Here is an 18,619-nt window from a genome sequence, read left to right on the forward strand (position 1 = left end):
ATAACCTGTACCTCTTTGCTGATGACACAAGCTTAGAGTTACCACACATTCACATGCCTAGCATGTCACACTTCAGATGCAAACAGGAAAGATCCTGGCACTCTGGCAGTAATGAGAGGATCATTAGCTCTGGTTTTGTTTGCTTTAGTCCTCCATGAATGTTTTCATATGGGTTTAAGTGACTGTGCTGTAAACCTTGCAATTTTCAAGGGAAACCCAACATAAATCATGGTCAGCAGTTATATATACACACATACACTCTTTAATTACTTGTTTGTTTGAATTGTTGATAGTGAACTCAAATTTATATGTTAGTTTACAAGTTATTTTTAAAGTGATGATGTGTACTGATCGACTGACCTTTACAGGGTATACCCCACCTTTGGCCCAGTGACAACTGGTACTGGCTCTAGCCCATAAGTAAGTAAGTGTGTTGCAAGTGTTTATGAGCTTAGGCAACCTCTGTCTACTGTGTAATAATATTCATCAATTCCCCCATTAGTAATTTACAATAGGAAAATATTACATATAAAGTTTGACCCCATGATTGAGATTAAAGTTTCAGATTAGTTCACTGTAAATGAAACAGCATAAGTAAAACATTAATTGGAAAGATAGAAGATGTACAATTTGATTAATTACAGTGTTCAAGTACAGTCTCTTCTATTATAAAATCATTTTTTACTACTTAAAACAGCTGCTAGCAGACTGTGTAAATGGTTTTGTGGCTGTACACTCATCCTACATTTACAGCCTTACAGCCATTACAGCTTAACTTCAAAAGATAATTTGAGTTTCATCATTTGATCATAAAGTACAAATGACTGTGGGATTGAATTAGTAATAATTTTTTCCAGAAATTACATTAAAAGTAGGTCCTTGCAGGGCATTGCTGACTGTCTGCAGTAAGTAAGCCCCTTGTCATAATAAAAAAAACATTCATTACAATTAAGTCACTTTTGATCGACTTATTGAAGAGTGCAGCGTTAAATCGTTACTGTTGTCTGAGCCAGACACAACCCTCATGTGCAGTACTGTATGTAATGAACTGACAGCAGTTAAAGCGTAGGAAATACTGGCCTGGATCATGTGTGCAGTTAATCATCTTGGCTCCCCTTGGCACTTAGTAAATGAGGTTACGTGATGCACTGGGCCTCCAGAAGTGTGTATGTTTTGTGTTTGTTGGTGTGCACCATTTTAGTTCCTGTAAAGCTCATGCTTTAGGTGTGAAGGCAGCAGGAGTTGAGGCCCACCTGTCAAAGCAGGAAAGTGATCTTCAGGCTGCAGCCTCTCATATATCACATAAACCCCTTTAAGTGGGGAGTGATTCTCAATCCTTCTTCTTAACGCAGCTAAATCTAGAGACGATCGATGCTGTGAAAACTTGGCACTGTATGCTGCCTCATAGCAACACACAAAGGCTTTCAACCACTATTGGAAAAATGAGCAGCAGTTAATTGATTTGTAGTTCATTTTAAAGCTGTAGCTCAGTCGGTAAAGGCAGTTGTCCACGGACCACAGGGTCAGTTGCTCAGTCCCCGTTCCCGGCTGTATGTCGAAGTGTCTCTGGACAAGACACTGAGCCCATTCCCATCCAAAGCTTTGCAGTGATGGTCCAAGCCCGGTAGAAACTGGGGAGGGTTGCGTCAGGAAGGGCATTCGTTGTAAAAACTGAGCCAAATCAACATGCAGACAATGATGGTGACCCTGAACTCACGGGATAAGCCAAAAGGCCAAAAAAATAAAAAATTACAATTATGTGAAAATCTACATGATATTGTTAGTGTTTTGGTAAAAGTGTGTTTAACCTGTAAACTCTAAAAAAATATGGAGAGTGAATTGTTTAAAACACAGACTTTATATCAGATTTCATACAGTCACATGACACATTAATAAATATTATTATCAGTACATAAATACTCAATATGCTGTTGCCCAGTAGATTGATACATACAGTATATATAAACACAATACTATATTAGAAAAAAAAATTCAATTCTAAGAATAATAAATTATTTGACTTCCACGAGAAGAACAACAGTGATGCATTTCTAATTAACTGTGAACGATATGAATTTTAAATACAAATCACAGGAATATGTGAATACCCACTCAAGCATCAACACACATGGTTCATTTTAGTTTCATTCTACTTTACTCAGTATTCTGCATGAGGACTGCACTCCAATCCAGAAACCTGGAAAAATCTTCTTCCCAATAGCTGTCTCAACTTTATGCAACAGCCTAACCTCCCTCTCTGTTCCCTCACCAGTAACAGCATAAAAATTTATAACTCCTGCAGGCTGGTCGACATAAACTCCAATTGTAGAGGCATATGGGATGTCATTTATGTCACTGTCTAAACTATTATACCAGATTTGGTAACAATTTCCTGACCAACATAGACCCCAGGACTCCTCGTTATCTCCGATGCCGCTTGGGCCTGAATGTGCCCTCCTTCCTGTTCCTTCATAGGTGACTCCAACTACCACCCAGCCGGAGTACTCCACCTCCCAGTAGGCCCTCATGTTCCAAATCGCCTCTTTGCACAACACCTTTGAAGAAAAAAAAAGAAGTAAAGAAAAGAGTAAACTGTTTTTTTCCTTTATCAGATATTCTGTATCTAAATTACTATAATTTTCTGGCTTACCTGTGGAGAGTACTCATATCTTTCTGGTCTATCCAGAACAGGGCAAACCTCCTTAGTTCTACGAAGCACCTCAGAGCCATTGTCAGAAATCCACAACATCTTATTGGCTGTCTTGTCATCTAAAGACAAATTTATCCAGTCTATGGGAGGAAATCAATGGTAAATTTGATTTGTATAAAAACTGTAAATTGAAAAAAACATAGCTCAACAAAAAATCCTTTGAGATCAAATCTTTTCATACACTTTAGGAGCTCGGCTCTGCTCGTTGGCTCTGGGATATCTGGCGTATAAGTGGAAACGTTTTCTTAAAGGAGAGAAAATAGGTTTAAATACAAACAAATGTGCCTGACATAAAGAGTACGGATGGGCTAAGACATGAAAACACACAGAGTGCATTACCTGCATTACTCTCTTCATTCTTGTTGGGTTTAATCGTATTCCCTAGAAATGTAAAGGCCAATGGTTAAGCTGCAAGGAGGTGAAGAGTTGTTTGCTTTTTCACACAAACACTTTACAATAATCTCTAACAGTCCTGATGGTAAACACACTTGACAAGGAAATGTATCAAATAAATAAATATATATTTATATATATTTTTCTTTTACATCATGAGACTATTAATTTGACCAAACCTTTGTGTCCAAAAGCTATGACACAGTGACATGTCTAATGACAGGAGAATTACAGCAAATTCAGTTTCTGTGTCATGTATTATATTTATTGTAAACTGCAAACTTGATTACATATATTGACAAATTGTCACTGTCCTATTTTGAAAATACTGAAAATAAAACCTAATTATGACAATCCATTGAAATGACACATCAAGGTAGTGTGCATTTTCTTTGCTTTATTTCTAAAAGTCTACTATTTAAAAAGAATTGTGTAATATTCTCTCACTGATTCCATATCATTCTTGCTGACATTATTATAAAGCAAATGAGCAGAATTCATTAATTCAATTATAAGCTTAAATTAATGCCTTTGACAACTGTCACCAACTGAGATATACAAATGAGAATATACTAAAATAAAATGTACTAACAGCCTACAAAATGTTGTATACAAAGCAAATTCAATATGTTCAGTTTCAATATGACGTCTTACATTAGATTTTGCAAAAAAAGCTTTTACCTGATTTATTGGTCTCTGACAGGATTCTTGTAGAATTGGGCCTGGATGGCATCTTGTGGTAATAATCCACGCTCAGAATTGTTTAATTCAGCCAAACTAAAGATGCAGTGGGTTCGTCTTCCGCTTGACTTTTATAGCCTATGCCAAGTCAAGGCTGGGGGTGGGGTGAGGGGGCAGCTTTGGAGTGTCTGGAAGAGGTGTTGGGGTTCTCAGCAGGGGTTATGGAGGTATGCCCTTGACTCTGATATATTGCTTAGAGCAAGGCTACCACAGGCATTTGAAACCCCCTGACACTTTAGGAGTCTGTTCAAAAATGCAAGAAGACTGTGGCTAACATAGCTGGGAATAGGATTCCAAAACCGGTCTCATACGTATACACCATGAAGCACAATCATAAACACCTCAATCAGTGTGAACAAAGAAGCTGATAAACCATGTGTCAGATAATGATATCGTCTACATCCATCTATTTTTAATTCTTACATCAACTAAGATTATGTTGCGCTTGGTAAAAGATAGTTTCCAATTCTTTATACAAAGGCATCAATTTTTATTTTCGACTTTATTTTCAACACTTATTTGCAACATCTGTCACGTCTGCTCGGGCTGCACAAAGAAATCACAATAAATTGAATGCAAACGTTGTTGGTGCCTGCATGAAGAGCCACATGCAAATAACAGGTGCGTATGTGAGAGGAGTTTGTGAGCAACAGGTGGATTTAATGTTATTTGTCAATTACATTATTATGTCCACCATATGCAAGAGCCTGCTAGTAACATAACCACAACCATCATTTACGTTTATAGTACAGTAGCTCAACTGAATACATATGAGTAGATATCCAGCATCGCCTTTTACATTCTTTTGTTATCATATGTCATTTTTTAAAATGGTCAAAAAAACAACACAAAGTGCCACTTACTCAGTACTTTATTATTTATTTAAACCTTTATATATTTAACATACTGCAAACATAAATACAGAACTAAGTAACATTACACATTCTTAGAAAACAATAATAATGGGGGAATAAAAATATAAACATATCAGTATAAACCTTGAGTGGTCCTGTAGTTTTAGGAAAGTCCAAAACAGTGGAGATTCAAAGGTGAATACCAGCTGAAATCCTACTTAACTGCTCTTTGTTCCCTAAACTAAAATGTATTAAATCATTTATTGTACATCTGCCTCAGAGACACTGTTTGCAGTGAACACATCTAATGTGCATATGATTTATCCAAAATTGTGCTTGTTTAATAAATATTCCAGTGACATGGAAGACACTCCTAACATGACCGTGTTGGTGTTGTCCAGTCATTTTGCTCCTATAGCTGCCACATACTGTAGGCAGCTTTATTATAGCAGGATGATAATAGAGTCACTCGTCTCGTGTCCAGAGATCAATTCATGATCCCGGATTGTCAATAAAAATGATTTATTCCTCCTTATTTAGGATTAAACAATGAGACTGTGTCCCCACCCAGAAACCTGGCAGCATGTTCCCATTAAATGAGCTCCTAATCTGCTGCAAAATTTGAACCTGCTTTCCCTCTGCATCCTCCTCTTCCCCCTTCACCTCATGCACAGCATAGAAATTAAGAATACCTGCAGGCTGATCAAGGTATACACCGATAACAGAGCACTCAGGAATCTCCACAATTTCTGTACTCTGGCCATTGTGCCAGGCATGATAGCTGGAGCCACTCCAGCCAATACCCCAAGACTCCTCGTTCTCTCCCAGGCCACATGGTCCATCACTGATCCTCCTTCCTGCTTGTGCGTAGGCGACCCCAACCACAACCCATCCTGAAAACTCCACCTCCCAGTAGCCCCGGAAGCCCAGGATCCCTTCTTTGCAAAGAACCTTGTGGAACGATAGAGTAGTTAGGGGATAGCATAACCTGTGGTTTACTGTAGCTGCCACAGAGATGAGTTAAAGTAGTCTCGCTTTCTCCTGCTTGCAATGCCAAACCAGTTGGCACAACTTTTAAATAAACTGCCCTCCATAATACTGTTGTCTGTGTTTTACAATGACATTAAACACCTCCAGTTAGAGCACGGCGATGACAATTTTATGGCACTTTGGTGTCATATATCTAAAATAGCGTAAACGAAAAGAAAAACTCTTTAAATAATGTAATTTCAGATCAAAATAATGTCAATATGTCTTCATCCTGTACCTGTGGAGCATACTCAAATCTCTCTGGTCTATCCAAGACAGGACAAGTGATGTCGTCAGTCATACGAGACACTTTTACACCGCCCTCTGTGATCCAAAGCATCTTATTGGCTGTCTTGTCATCCAAGGAAAGGTTGACCCAGTCTGGAATAAAATAAGGCAGCAATCCTTTTGTAATAGTAAGAAAAAACATACTTGGACCCCTATGTGTATATATATATATATATATATATATATATATATATATATATATATATATATATATATATATATATATATATATACATATATATTTCGACCTAATTGCCATAGGTTTAAAAGAATGACCAAGGAGATGACCAAGGAGATGTTCTTACGCTTGATGAGATCAGCTCTGCATTTAGGTTCGGGGATGTTTGGCTCATAGGCCGGTATTTGCTCTGAGGAGAGAAGTTAAACATCGAGTCAGAAAAGCAATAATGAATTAGAATTTATTTTTAAATCACAAGCTCATCAACCGTGTGGTAAGACAACTGTTCCTACCTGGTGGTGCGCTTTCATTTTTTACTTTTTTTGCTGCAAGTTAAAACAAAACTGTGTTAAAGTAATGAAGTCCACAAACTGCGCTGTTATAAATACCTAAGGCTCTAAGGTATGTGTCAGGTGCATCTCAGCAGTTGATGAAGTGAGCCTCTGCAAAATGGTGTATACTTAGAAAACCATCTGGCTCTGTCAGATCATCACACAGCAACTGCATGCTTTCTGGAGCCAGTGGTTGATTCATGCCAGGCGGCTGGAATTACCAAGACACCTCACATACTGTAGGCTCAGTCACACTAGAGTGCAGCATAAGGCTCAAAGCAGTTCAGCAGACGAGGAACATGATGTGCAAGTGCAAGTCAGACAAGTTGGAGAGCTAACTGTTGTTTACTAAGGCTATTTGTTGTGCTGCCACAAAGTGTATGTGAAGACATGAAACTTGTTGGCTGTCCTTAAAATCAGCAACATAGGGGAGTGACTTATGAGCTTATAAAAATACAAGTTTACAATAATTAAGTCCGCCAGCATTTAAATTAAGTTTGATCACAGGCTGCAGTATTGTGTCATAGCTTTCCTTGAACAATAATTGATAAATTAAAGTTACATAACAGGCTTAGTCCTAATGCCCATTTTGTAACAAATGCTGTGGTATCATGTGCAAGCATGCCGTCTTCGGTTTTTCATTGAGGACAGAGCTCAGGAAGAGGAGACACCTAATCCCAACGCATTAGGATGTCAACACGGTCTCACATGATAAATGTGTTTTATTTATAACAACAAGCAATGTCACCTCCAAAATACATTTCTTTCAAACATCGGAATAAGCTCAGAACAGTTATGAAGTTTACTTTGGTAAACAGAACAAATAGTGAAATGCATGGACTTTACAATAAAATATCCCACTTTGTTGTCTCTGATACTGTAAATCTGACACAGAGTTCAAAGACTACATGTAAATTCACTTGTGATCATTATCCACATTTTTCTAACTTGACAGTTGTTTTTACACCATGTACCATATGTGTCACATCTAAATGAGCTGATATTTATACCTCTGTTGACTGAATGTTAATCCACCCGTTAAATGGTGTTAAAAAGCAGTGCCTTGTCTGGCCCAATTACACCATATGGGTATCAGCAGGAGAATAGCAGGTGTTTGCTTGCAAATTGGCACCATTCAAAATATTTAGGACCCTATCTTCATGTAGTGACCAGCGCAAACAGATTTCCCCGATTTGTTTCATTTTCTTTTTCTGTTTGTGTGGTGTTTTTGTGCCAAGTGTTGAATACAAAGTGCCTGGGTAGGAGCCACAAACAGGTGGTGGATTCATTCAAATCAGATTTTGGTAGTCTTAGACAAAGGTCTGTTTCTGGTGCAACATCTGCAGCCCCTTAGAGATTTTAGTCTGCGTTATTCTTACAATATCAGATGTCCACTTAGTGCTGCAGCATTTTCACTAATTCATTAAAATCCTGCAGCAGAATACATGTTGATAAAACTGCATCCTCTGATTTGAGAAAGTACTGCATCTCAGCAAAGTGCATATTACACATGACTGTCCTCTTTGTTTACCTCTATTAAGTCAAGTGGACATGAGACTAGCTTACCGCAAAGTGACTACATGTAATACAACAATCATGACACTGCTTTACGACTCAGCAGAATTCATTGACATTTATTAATCACTCTACCCTGCAATTTACATTTCACTTCAGGTACCTCTTTTAATTTTGTGCTGCGGCACCCATGAGAGTCTAAACAGCAAATGCACTTTGAGACTCCTACACGGTCGATGCAGCAATTACCTGCTGCTTTGTAATTAAGGCGTTGATAAAAAATCAACGCCTAAATGCAGCCTCAGATCCAATTTAATCTGTCCAGAGCTGTTAGTGGTGGCTCAATCAGATTAAATTAAGTCCTCACTGCATCTGTTTTAATTATAATATAACAACATGTTTATGGAGAGCAGACGTGGTAACTAAACTAATACATTTACTCAAGTACTGCATTTCAGAATAAATGTGAGCTTCTGGCACTCAAGTAAAGGTTTGTGTAGTCGAAATTTAGGGTTATTTTACTTTACTAGTCTATGACAATTCAAAGGAAAACATTCTAATTTTCACTGCATTATTATTAGTATAGTACTGCATTTATTTTATAGCTTTAGTCACTTTGCAGATGCTCAATTGGAATAAAAAAGATTATCACCTGATAAACAATATAATATTATAAACTAACTGCTAGAGTCCCATAAAAAACAACCAATATTCTGAAAATCTATAAAAGTAAAAGTATGTTGTAAGACTGTAGATTCTGCAAGTTATGTTATACAGGTGCATATGTAATAGTTTACATAATAGCTCTCTAACCTCCTTATTGGCCTTTTCTCCAGTCTGTAAGTTATTCAGCTGTGCGTTCCAACTCACCAGGACAAATACATTTGTCTGTGAAAATCTTGGTCATAATCCTATTTCTGCTCATAATTTTGAGCCGAATGCTGCCCATTTTCAAGATTGGCATTTTGCTCTGCAGTGTGTAAGCATGTTAAAACACACTTCTAGATTACTATGCTGCGATATTATTTAAATGTTCAATTTGACAGACACTCACACCTTGAAAGTTTCAAAATGTGTAACTAAAGTTGTTCAATTATTTGAGATTCAGGAAAAACTAAATAAAATAAAATGAGTTTCTAAATGGTGTGAAAGCAGAAAATAAAGTTTACCTTTATCTGACTTCCGAGTGTCAGAAATGATTCTTGTTTCAGCAGGCATCTTGATACCAGCTTGATTTTGAATTAACTGTTAAAGGTGTTGCAGTCTCAGTCTGATGTCACAGGTCTCTCTGAGTATGATGAGCAGGCTCATAAAGCCACTCTTATATACCTTTAACACAGGACAGAGATAAAGGAACGAGCCAGTGGCATGGACATAAGCATGAGATAAAACTTGCCAATAGGAAAGGAGAAAGCAGCAGGCTGGTAATCGGAGCTGCATATGTATATTTTACCTTAAAAAGGTTAGATGGCTGCTCAGATGTCTGTAGGACACCCCCTATTTTCAAACAAACCCCACCTCCTCTTTCTACATTTCTTCACATTGCACAGTGACAACACTGATGTATTGATGGCGGATTGGATGATGGGCCTATGTGGACATACATATACACAAAAAATTCTGAGTATGCAGCTGCAAAGATTTAAGTTGGCATGGGAGAGTTTCTTGTCATAGACATCAAGCAGTGTGAGGTCCAACAGGTGCAAATGTATAAGCAAAAAAAATATTATTATTATATAACCTTTTCACAACGTATGAATGTAAAATGTCTACATATATAGATATTTCTATATAATTTACATTAATATTTCTCTTGCTGCATTTAAAAACATAATTAAAAATGTTTTGAACAGCCTGAATCTTTTAATCCCTTTCAAAATATTTAAGTATTAATATTTTAATATTAATAGAAATAAAACACTTTGCTGTTTTACGTACATAGATGTGTAGGCACGACCTCTGGAGGATCCATGCTCTGCGCTCTTGACCTGGGTTACCATGTCAACCATTTACTATCACAAATGTCTAATATGTATGGCCTGGGTTAAAAGAAATAGCATGTCACTCGTCCCAAATTCTTTCTTGTGATGTGCTTTCCACCACTGACTCTGTGTCTGAGGTGTTTACTGTTTTCGGCACCCTGCCAAGCCTCTAGTCAAGGCTGCCTCGTCCTTCTTGGGTTCCTGCCTGCTCAAGCAGATGACTGACTGGGGCACTGACTGCAGTGCAACCAACACATTAAATGGTACAGAGTTTCCCCAGACTGCCTGAAGGACTTTATTTCAAATAAAAGAGAGAGGAGTGTGGATAACCAGTTTACAAGTGTAGCGGTTTTAGGCCATGGTAAATCAGAGGCTTTTAAAACACTGCTGACAGACAAGTGATATCTGTCAAATGACTGAGCTGTGACCATGTTCTGATTTCAGATTTTATGTTCAGTGACTGCTCTGGTGGGTTAAGGTCATCATATCACTCTTCAGCCTTTCAGAGAGTGCTCGTCACGGGAGAGAACAAACAAATACCAATGTTGGGTGTAATAGGCATAAAATTACAACAATTTAAATGTTAGTTAAATGTTTTTCTATTATTTTAGTGTGAGGCACTTAGCTGAAAACAGGACTGCTGAATGCTTAAACTGTACATCTAATTCAAGGGATGCCCACAAAACAGTATAGAGCTATATGTTTCATGGATACAGCAACATGCAAAATCAAATCAAGGCATTAAAGGACATAAAAGAGGACATTTGCTAAAGTATAGATATAATTTACCTTGAAGTAAACTTTTGAAGTGCACAATACACATGTGGATGAAATGTCTTTCAAAAGAAAGAAAGTGCTATTACTGCTGCAGACAGACGCCAACATTCAGGAAACCTCAACAAGGCAAGTAGTGGATGATGCCAAGCAGTGTTCCCAGTACAAGGAATATGTCCTCAACCAGCAGACCTAGTAAGAAAACTCTCTTTCTAGTCCAGATACTTTTTTGGTTAACTCATAAACTGATAACAAACTAACACAAAGCCTTACATAGTTTTCACATAGTTCTGCATATTATCGTTGGATAAATACCTTCTTTAATTCTGAAAATATCTGAGTATGAAACCGACATCCCTGAACATGTACAGCTGAGCTTCTTAAACATAAAGCATATATGTTGATGTGTTACATTTTCGCGAGCCACTGTGGATCACAGATGAGGAATCCATGGTATCAAACTAAAAATGTCACTTGTTCCATCTCGAACAGATCAGAGACATATAGGAACATGCCCCATTGATAGATTTAAACCTATGTTGCCAATCTAGAGTAACTTAAGCCTAATTATTTCCTGTTCTGTTCTTCTTGAGGTTCTTTGTGCATCCTGGGCTTTCGAGCTTTCTGAAGAAACACATTAAAGGTGGGTGCTGTTCAGAGTCACTCATGAAGCGGCAGTGGGGAGGGGTAATGACAGACCCTAAATTTTAATAGACAATGAGCATCTTGGGTCGAGTGGATCCCAGTGCCAGTAGTGGTGTAATGGCATTAATAAAGAAATTTGGGATATTTCATAGTTCACCACAGTTGGGGTGTATCTTCACCATCCAAGTGGTGTCATTAGTCTGTATGTAGTTAATGAAGTGAATGAAGGAAATGAGGTGTAACATGAAGGAGGTCAGACTGCTGGAGCAAATAACGAGCTCCTTTAAGGGGACAATGTTTTGGACAAAATCCATTGTGTGTTAGTGACAGTAAATCAATTAAATCAGAATTTATACACAATCATTAGTCAGAATAAGATCAGCTGAAACAGATTCACATAGAAAAGGTCCATAAAGGCTATTGTTTTGTATGCAATGTGTTTATGTTATAACTTTAACTGAGGGTCAGATTGACTCCTTTGCCTCTTTAAATGTTTTTACTGAGCTCTCACAAAATGAAGCCAGACTCCAGAGAGTTAAAGTGTGACAGATCAGGGATGTTTCTCATGCGGCTTTACGCCACAACCGAAGTAAACATCTTGTAATCAAGATTGCAATGGCGATTTGATTTTCTAAGCTTAGTGATCATATGGAACCGCCACCTAAGCGCCTCTTTGAGCTCTCCTTTACCCGCAGGCTGCACCTTGGAGGTTCAGTCCCAACTGTAAATCAGACGCTGAATACACACAGTCTCAAACAGCACACACCGCACACTGCACACTGACCATGAATTAAATAGTTTATTTTGTTATTACATCATACCAACACCAATAACTGTAAAAAGAGTACTGATATATAATAAAGTATAGACTTAGCTAGAGACATGAACTGGAATGCGGTAATTAATATTTAATATAAAAACTACTTTCAAATGCAATTTCCTATTTGCAATACATTTATATTACCATTTCAATTTAAAAAATGTTTTAAATGTTTAAAAACAATGTTTTAAATTACTATACACAATAATACTGCTGCTAAATTAAATTAAATCTAACTTACATGCACACACAAAGAAGAAATATATTTAAAGAAAGAGAACTACTACTACTACTACTAATAATAATAATAATAACAAAATAATAATAAATAATACACTAATAAACAAGAACAATGGTATAACAAAGAAATAAATAATTATCATAGAAATTATCATTAAATTATAAATGAGGAAAAATTATTGTAACAATAAACAAATATGTGAATGTTTTTTAGAAATGTCACAAATTGCTACATCAAGCATTAATAAAATGAAGCAGAAAGCAAAAAAATACAAACATAATGCAAAACATAAAAACATAAATTAATGCTGCAATTCAGATAAGTAACTGTACTGTATATGAGGGAAAGGTAATAGTAGCTACAGTGTGAACACGTAAGTCAAGACTGGGGAACCCTACATACATGTAGACTATAAACATATCTTTCATGTTCTCAGACTATCAGAAGCTCATAATTTAAGAAAATTTTGCTTGAAACTGGGCAAACCTTATTATCAAATGGGTGAGTTTATGTATTCAGGAGATGACAACTGAGATGTATAATTTGCAGGGCTACAAGCAAACATACAGTAGAAACATTAATCAAGGTCATGTGAAGCATCCAAAGGTGATCATACCTACAGCTGCTCCACAGCTTGCATTCTTCACTGTTAACTGTGAGCAGGGGGCCCCAGAGGACTGGGTGGTGACATGAAAGCAAAGGAGGCAATAAACAAGATGACATATGAGCACACGCAATAGGACAATGAGGGAGGTGGAGGAGAGAAAATACAAATATGCAGGATAAACTTAACCTGAGTTTTTTTAAATGGAAGAGAAGGGATTTGCAAACATTTGCAAACAGCATATCTTTAATGTGTGGTTAAAATAATTACAATTACAACTTAGCAGATGCCTTTATCCAAAGTGACTTATAAGTAAGTAGCAGACACTAGGGACAACTTGGGGGTTCTGTGTCTTACCCAGGGACAATTTGATTTGCAGCCAGGAAAACTAAGTGTGAAACCACTGACCCTGTGGTTCATGGACGACTGCCTTACCAACTGAGCTAGAGCTGCCCACAAGGCACAAAAATAATTTCATGATTAATAGACGATTATTACATCCAATGTAATGATATTTGTTTGTGGGTGTTTGTCTGTGTGTGCATGCATGTGTGTGTGCGTGCCTGCTTCTTCTGAGGAAAACTTTACACTACTCCTCTGAGACTGATGTGGTGTCAGTCTTTAAAAAACTCTGATAAATGGATTTTGTACAATGCTTCTTCGTGGGTTTGTGTTCGTTTGTTTGTTGACACAAGTACAACTGCAAGTTAAGAGCCCTTTCTCCATGATACTCAGTAATCTGTTAGGAAACCTACCCTCGTCCTTGTGGTCAGGAAAAATCTGTCTTCGTCTCCCCCTACAGGTTCTCTTAAATATAAAAAAGCTTAGGCCTCCTTCCCATCCCTGCAAAAGCAGGACTCCTTTTTGTCAACATATCAACATTTGGTTACTCTCTCTATCACAAAACAAAATCTTATTATTTCTTTATTTGAGTCATGTTTTCTCCAGTTTAAATGTGTTTGGCCAAGAGTCTAACTAAAGCAAAGTAAACACTGCATGCGACAACTACTCCACTGAAAAAAGTAACACAACTCTGGGAAAGAAATTTTTAATTCAGTAGAGAAATTTGTCAAAATTGTGGTCTCAAAATGACCATATGAGGCTGATAATAATAATAATTGACACCCTTTTATGATACTAGATTATTATGGGCTACCACAGCTGGAGTTCCCTATTCTGTGAGAGGTGGCAGCAGTGGATGGCAGAGAGGAAGAGGTAATAAACAAACAACATGATCATCAGCTGCAACAGCTGCAAATATGAAATGGATGGTTATCATCGGCAAAACAAAGAGGATGGATTTTGGCATCAAAAAGGGCAAGTTACACTTAATGGTTAAATGTTTCTCAATTTTATTATTAACTGTGACTTGTTTGCCATTAAATACTTTGTGTTATTGTTGCTGTGGTTAAAATGGACAACAATGGATGCTTACACAATTGGATCAACACATTTATAGGAAAAAGCGTTGTTAGTTTGAACACAGCAGAGCAACAAAACAGTATTTTGTGGACTTCGAAACCCTTCTGCAATAGTCTGCTGTAGTATAAAATAATGCATCATAGACCACCAAACTTTATAAGATATGGAATGTCTATTTTTTCATATAGTAATATGTTGTTCAATATAACATTAAAAAGTAGTATAAAATGTTGTTTTACCCACCTTTGTGCCTTGTCTGTTTGCCTGTGTGTGTGTCATTTTTTATCAAAATCCCTCAATGTTTTCCACGTTCCCCGATGGAGCTTTTAAATTATGTGGTTCTACAAAATGAGTTTTTTAACGGCTGATATAGTATATCAGTCTCAGGGGAGCTTTTCGCAATAAATTAAATGAAAATTCTTGATATGTCCATAAGATGGAGCCATTGTGTCATACAAACTCAGGATACCATAGTGTAGAACACATCAAACTGTAGTTTTTAAACCTTGACATTAATCCCTATATACTAAATTTTAAAACGTGGAAACATTTCTTCACTGTTATGAGATAATATAAGATAATAAAAGTTGTTTGTGAAAACAAAACTGCTTACAGTTTTTTTTTCTGTAACAAAGTAGAAATTCCAATTAAAAATGTAACAATTGTAAGTGTAGTGAAATCCCACATTTTCATGACAGGGTTTTCATTACATATGAATACCTATAATTTAAATATGACATCATTAGAGACCTGTAATTTCAGCTGAAAGTTTTGGCCATTAGGGAAGTATGACCTGTATGTAACGAGTGAAACCACACTTTGAAAAAAATAACATGAAAAGTTGATTATATAAACAATTTAATATGTAAACAATGCAATGTAAAATTCAACGTGATATACCTGCAGTATATTGCCCATTAGACAGTGCAATAATTGGTCAGTCTTTAGTGTAAAATATCAAGCTGTTGCAGCATATGGGCAAACTCTGCTGCAGGATTTCATGTTTAAATTAAACCATGTAATTGCAGAGGGAATAAATAAGACTTGGTCCCTCTGGTCTGAAGTTTATTCGCTGTGAAAGAACAGACAGAGTATCAGTTCCTCTGTAAGTCAAAAAAGATTTTCATCTTTCAGCACATGACTCTCCCAGATTAATGTGTAGCTCAGAGCAGTAACCATGGGGTTACTCACAAGCTCCGCTCAGTAACCACAATATTCACAGCCAAGACAATAAAATCCAGTAAAAACAAGTTCATAATTTTAGCTGGCTAAAATATTTCATTTTCTGAAGGAAAAACAAAAACTTTTGTACATCACTGCAAATTATGTCTCTGAATGTCTATGAAATCAAATCTATCAGTAAAAGTTGCATACATATTTATATCTGCCCTCCAATTCAGTTCCCTTATCAGATGAAGAGTTGTTTGGGAGCAGGCTGAAAACCTCTACAATTTATTGCACCGTGGCCAACCACATAGTAAAGTCTCCTGCTTGAAAGCAGTGTGGGAAGCTAGAATCATCTGCAAATGTGATGGAATGTCTGTCCAAATATTTGCTGTGGTGTTCATAAACATGAATAATAACGTTGCAGGAAATGAGATATACTGTATACCAATATATACAGCTCAAGTTACGGACAGTACAGTACAAAATAAAATTAAATAAAATAGAATAGTGGAAAATAATCAAATTAATATTGAAGCACCAGTGACAGAGAGATTCACAGATATACTATTAAGAAAACAGCACTAATGAGGAGCATGTATATTATACATCTATGGCCTCTCGGTGCAAATCATACCACCTGCCTACTTCTCCTGGGTGGTGTTTAATGCTACAGGCCTGAACGGATACTTTGCAATTTCTTTCGAAAAAAGTCAGCTAGAGTCCTTTTTAAGTAAAGAGTTTTTTCATTTATATTCAGTTCAAGTTCAAATTTGACACTTTATTAAACTCTGTCTCTTTTCACAGGTTCTGGACTTCTCACTGCAATCACATGAGCTACCCAAGATGCTAATAGAGTTAGTTTTTTTTCATGGCAGCAGTGGTTCTTTAATTAGCATTTATGTGGTTTATAGCAACAAGTGCTCAGTTACTAATGTACAAACCCAGATTGCTTTAAAATGTTGTGCATGGATAGTAACAAGACAGAGTTTTAGAAAATGCTCTTAGTTTACTGAGATTAAGGTTTCGCACCCTGGCCGTGGTCTTTCTGTGTGGAGTTTGCATGTTCTCCTCAAGCTTGCGTGGGTTTTCTCCCACAGTGCAGAGACACGCATGTTAGGTTAATTGGTAAATTTAAAATTGCCCGTAGGTGTAAATGTGCATATGAATTGTTGTCATGTCTCTGTATGTCTCTTTAGGTTGTCCTTGAGATAGACTGGCAACTTGTCAAGAGTGCACCCTGACTCTCGCCCTACGACAGCAGGGATGCGATAATGCTAGTCTCACGTCTGAGAGGAGCCCACGTGATGTTTTGCTGTGTGTGTGTGTGTGTGTGTGTGTGTGTGTGTGTGTGTGTGTGTGTGTGTGTCTGTGTGTGTGTGTGTGTGCGTGTGTGTGCTCTGTGTGTGTGTGTGTGTGTGTGTTTTAAACTATATAACTAAATTAAGTCCTGGATAATAACCAACACTTGCTGCACTTTTTGTTGACCCTTCAAAAGCACTTATCTCAAATTGAAATTCTCATTATAATGTTGATGACAAAGTTTTATCTGTTAGAGTCTGTATATTATTAATTTGATCGTTGCTGAAGTCGAGTTTTGTTACATATCAGATATCTCTTATCAAGCACAATCTTGTTTTAAATGCAGACAAAACCGAATGTACAGTACAATATCACCATGAACCTTTACAAGTATACAGCCTCTGTCCCATTGTGTCTCAAGTTGAAAATGTGCGATACAAATACTTGGAAATCTAGCTGGACACAGCAGATTGACTTTCAATACTAATGTGAAAAACCTGACAGGCAATCTGAAGTTCAAAGTTGGCTTTTTATGTAGAAAGAAAGTTTTCTGCTCTTTTGCCAAGTACAATCATCGTCTTCTCTTCCATCTTAAAAGTTAAAGACTTCTATCACAAAAGTTTTACTAAGGAGAATCATCATCCCCCATCCCTAAATTTTTGAATAAAATGTAAATCAAAGCTTAAATAATATCTGTTGGAGTGTCTGGTGCTTGAGAGTCCAGTCCTTGTTTATAGCCCATTGCTCCAGTCCTGCTCTCTCTTTCTCTGACTGCTGTTTTTCATAGACACATTTCAACCACTCCGGCTATAGATACTCCCATTCGGTGGTCCCAGTAGACCGACATGGCGGCCGCCTTTCACATTTTCACACTCTCTCAGCAGAGGGGGACTTATATCCCTTGTCGTGACTCTGACTGTTGACCCATGCACATTTTTGATATATGAAGGGGACATGAAGACATGCCTTATATATAATTTCTCCCTACATCTTCATAGGGCAACATAATAAAAGTACACTGTTAGTGACTGTGGCAATCTGACCATTTACAGCAAGTCTGGCCTCCACTAATCTTTGTGCTACAAATAGGACCTTAAAAGCATTAGAGCTTCTTTTAGAAAATGAGGTTGCGGGGGTGGAATGTGTAGTAACTTATTACATTTACTGAAGTGCTGTCTTTAAGTAGCCTGCAGTACTGAGTAACGTGTACTGAGTAACATGTACTGAGTAACGTTTACTCAACTCTTTCCAGTACTACACCCATAGTCAAGATGAATATAATGCACTGTTAGAGATTAAACTGCACAACATTATACTGAATATTATTTCCAGTGACAAACTGTGAAATACAATTTCCATTTGTCCACACAGCAAAATTACCCTATTGTGTTACTTTTCTTATTTAAAGAAATAGTGCAAATATTCATGCTTTCTTGCAAAAGAATAAAACGACGCTACAGTCAGCAGAGTTACTGTAACTAAAAACTGAAAGCAGCCACCCTGGTTGTGTCCAAAAATAACAATCCTGGCAACCAGCTGACTCCAGAAAGTTATTGCTTCCTGCTAGGAAACAGTCTGACACAGAACCCCCCAAAAAGTTTCATTTTATGGAGCAAACTATCAAG

The 18,619-nt window shown here is 37.1% G+C and overlaps 2 protein-coding genes across 3 annotated transcripts; both read right to left on the reverse strand.

Moving 5' to 3' along the window:
- Nucleotides 1-1,912: 1,912 nt before the first annotated feature.
- LOC137105816 (tripartite motif-containing protein 16-like protein) lies at nt 1,913-3,881 on the reverse strand. The gene is made up of 5 exons (XM_067488438.1): nt 3,785-3,881; nt 3,050-3,091; nt 2,892-2,954; nt 2,651-2,790; nt 1,913-2,555 (listed from the first exon to the last, which is right to left on the reverse strand). Exons 1-5 carry the CDS (start codon nt 3,834-3,836, stop codon nt 2,145-2,147), a joined length of 708 nt encoding a protein of 235 aa, XP_067344539.1. The 5' UTR covers nt 3,837-3,881; the 3' UTR covers nt 1,913-2,144.
- Nucleotides 3,882-4,704: 823 nt separating this feature from the next.
- On the reverse strand, nt 4,705-9,387 carry LOC137105225 (stonustoxin subunit beta-like). 2 transcript variants are annotated; one of them, XM_067487092.1, is made up of 5 exons: nt 9,210-9,387; nt 6,487-6,519; nt 6,321-6,383; nt 5,966-6,108; nt 4,705-5,649 (listed from the first exon to the last, which is right to left on the reverse strand). In XM_067487092.1, the coding sequence occupies exons 1-5, from the start codon at nt 9,256-9,258 to the stop codon at nt 5,221-5,223; spliced, it is 717 nt and encodes a 238-aa protein (XP_067343193.1). In that variant the 5' UTR covers nt 9,259-9,387; the 3' UTR covers nt 4,705-5,220. The 2 variants fall into 2 exon arrangements, with proteins under 2 accessions (XP_067343193.1, XP_067343194.1); XM_067487093.1 differs by lacking the exon at nt 6,487-6,519.
- Between the last annotated feature and the right edge of the window lie 9,232 nt (nt 9,388-18,619).

This window comes from Channa argus, chromosome 20 (genome assembly GCF_033026475.1).
Source record: "Channa argus isolate prfri chromosome 20, Channa argus male v1.0, whole genome shotgun sequence".
Taxonomy (NCBI): Eukaryota; Metazoa; Chordata; class Actinopteri; order Anabantiformes; family Channidae; genus Channa; species Channa argus.

What these genes read in the sequence shown, in the direction of transcription:
- LOC137105225 (XM_067487092.1), bottom strand. Translation starts at nt 9,258, where the DNA reads ATGCCTGCTGAAACAAGAATCATTTCTGACACTCGGAAGTCAGATAAA. An exon ending in CACTCGGAAGTCAGATAAAG is followed by an intron (nt 6,520 to 9,209) that starts GTAAACTTTATT and finishes TTTAACTTGCAG; the next exon opens with CAAAAAAAGTAAAAAATGAA. An exon ending in GATTTGAGTATGCTCCACAG is followed by an intron (nt 5,650 to 5,965) that starts GTACAGGATGAA and finishes TCGTTCCACAAG; the next exon opens with GTTCTTTGCAAAGAAGGGAT.
- LOC137105816 (XM_067488438.1), bottom strand. Translation starts at nt 3,836, where the DNA reads ATGCCATCCAGGCCCAATTCTACAAGAATCCTGTCAGAGACCAATAAA. An exon ending in GAATGAAGAGAGTAATGCAG is followed by an intron (nt 2,955 to 3,049) that starts GTAATGCACTCT and finishes CTCTCCTTTAAG; the next exon opens with AAAACGTTTCCACTTATACG. An exon ending in GATATGAGTACTCTCCACAG is followed by an intron (nt 2,556 to 2,650) that starts GTAAGCCAGAAA and finishes TTTTCTTCAAAG; the next exon opens with GTGTTGTGCAAAGAGGCGAT.